The sequence below is a fragment of the Meleagris gallopavo genome, unplaced genomic scaffold, assembly GCF_000146605.3.
Source record: "Meleagris gallopavo isolate NT-WF06-2002-E0010 breed Aviagen turkey brand Nicholas breeding stock unplaced genomic scaffold, Turkey_5.1 ChrUn_random_7180001837706, whole genome shotgun sequence".
In the NCBI taxonomy this organism is placed as follows: Eukaryota; Metazoa; Chordata; class Aves; order Galliformes; family Phasianidae; genus Meleagris; species Meleagris gallopavo.
In genome coordinates this window covers 1-1,881 of record NW_011107985.1, presented here as the reverse complement: position 1 = coordinate 1,881, position 1,881 = coordinate 1, and the positions used below count along the sequence as shown (strand labels likewise).

Below are 1,881 nucleotides of genomic sequence, written 5' to 3'. Positions count from 1 at the left end.
GAGAGAAGCCTCGCCTACGAACGACTGGCCATCTTCCCACAGGCGCCTGCTGTGGGACCCACCTCAGCTTCCCCAGGCCCCTGGGCTCTTCCCACGCTCGTTGGCCACCCTTCTGGCTGCTGTGCCACACAGCTCCGGCACAGGCCGCGGCACTGCATGCAGAGCCAGCCCCAGCAGTAGCCGCAGTCAGTGGTGCGCAGGGAAAGGGCGCTCTGGGAGGTGACGGGCCCTGCAAGTCCTTCTCACCAAGCAACAGCAGCCCCTCTCCAGGGGAAAAGAGCTGGGGAGACAGGGATGAGAGGGAGGCTCTCACCTGGTCAGCACAGCCACACCTGTGTGGTAGGTCTCAAGGCTCATAAGCATGTCCCAGCCACCTTGCTGCTCTATGTCCTCCACCAGACTGTCACTCCCCAGGTGTTGCAAAAGAGCTCTCATGCTCTCCACCACACGCCTGCGGGCACAGCAAAGCATGCGTCACACGGGGAACCCTGGCTCTGGGCCTGGGGCAGAGACCTGGCAGCAGGGATGGAGCACCTGATGTTGTTCACAGGCGACATGTCCTCCATGTGACTGATGATGGGACTGAAGCAGCCACGCTGTGAGCACTGCAGCATGAAGAAGATCTGGAAGAGCATCCCCGCGTACAGCTCGTGGATCAGCTGCCAAGCAGACTCTTCACTGGAAGGCAGATGGAGGATCGCATGCAGGGCGTGGCTTATCTGCAGGAAACACCCAAGGATGGCCCACAGTGTACAGCCGCCCTTGCCATGCTGCCCAAGCCCATGGGCTGAGATGTTCGGGTTCGAGGGCAAGGAAAGAGAGGACAAAGGGCTGCAGAGGGGCTGCAGGGGGAGGAGGGAGGAAAGAGCAAGGGAGGGGACGGGAAGGGAGGGGAAGGGAGGGGAGCGGAGGGGAGGAAAGGTGCGGAATGCCGCCCCGCCAGGGGTGAGCGAGGTGTCATCCAGAAACTCACAGCCAGGTAACCGGTGCAGTTGTGGCCCGGGCCAAGGCCATCGTGCCTGGCCGTTGGCCATTTCTGCAGCAGGCTCTCCAGCACAACCTCTGCAAGGCTGGGTTCGGAGACCATCGTCTGCCACATGATTGCGGAAGACCTGCAGAGACAAAGCACGCTGTGTCGGGGGCTGCCCCAGCCACCATCCCTTGGCCTGTGCTGGTCCCAAGGGTCTTCAGCCATCCATGAGGTGGGCGGGCCCCGCAAGTGTCGCACCATGGGATGTCACGCAGCACGGAGCTGACCACACACTGCGGGTTCAAGCGCGTCATCTGCAGAAGGGTCTGGATCGCGATGTCTCGGAGCGACTCCTTACAGTCCGACACGAGGTGGTCGTAGATGCTCTGCACGATCAGTGGCACCTGGAGGAGACACAGGGGCACTGAGATGGAGCACAGCCACAGCCCCAGCTGCCACCGGGAAGTGCTGCTTCCCTCCCGTGGCGCTTCACCGGCCTGAAAAGCCAACCGAGCTCCCAGGCTCCACTCTCAGATCAGGGGAAGCACCCCCAGAGGGCAAAAGCACAGGGCAATCTGGCTGAAAACTGCTTACATTCGAGAGCTGAGAGCCCGCATCTTTCAGGACTGCATCCAACGCCCTGGCAAGCACCTTGGTGTCAGAGACCCTCGGCTGCGTCATGCCCTCCAGGACGGTTAGGATGAAGTGTCCCTTCTCGCTGGGGCAGAGCCAGCTGCCCTCTACCTGTGGGGAGGAGGAAGGGAGATAAGGCCAGATGCACTGTGTTTAATGGTGGTGGGGCACATGTGAGCAGCAGTGAGGGTGGCTCTGGAGAGAGAGAGAGAGAGCCGGGGCAGCACTGGCACTGTGCCCCAGGGGAGCACAGTGCTGGGCTGACTGCGGTCTCAATG

At 62.0% G+C, this 1,881-nt stretch overlaps 1 protein-coding gene across 1 annotated transcript; it reads right to left on the bottom strand.

Moving 5' to 3' along the window:
• Nucleotides 1–313: 313 nt before the first annotated feature.
• On the bottom strand, nucleotides 314–1,872 carry LOC109364276 (maestro heat-like repeat-containing protein family member 7; the record flags this gene model as incomplete). The annotated part of the gene is made up of 5 exons (XM_019610939.1): nucleotides 1,565–1,872; nucleotides 1,229–1,374; nucleotides 974–1,112; nucleotides 535–719; nucleotides 314–451 (listed from the first exon to the last, which is right to left on the bottom strand). Coding segments are annotated over exons 1-5 (695 nt in total), but the record flags the coding sequence as incomplete, so codon positions are not given.
• Between the last annotated feature and the right edge of the window lie 9 nt (nucleotides 1,873–1,881).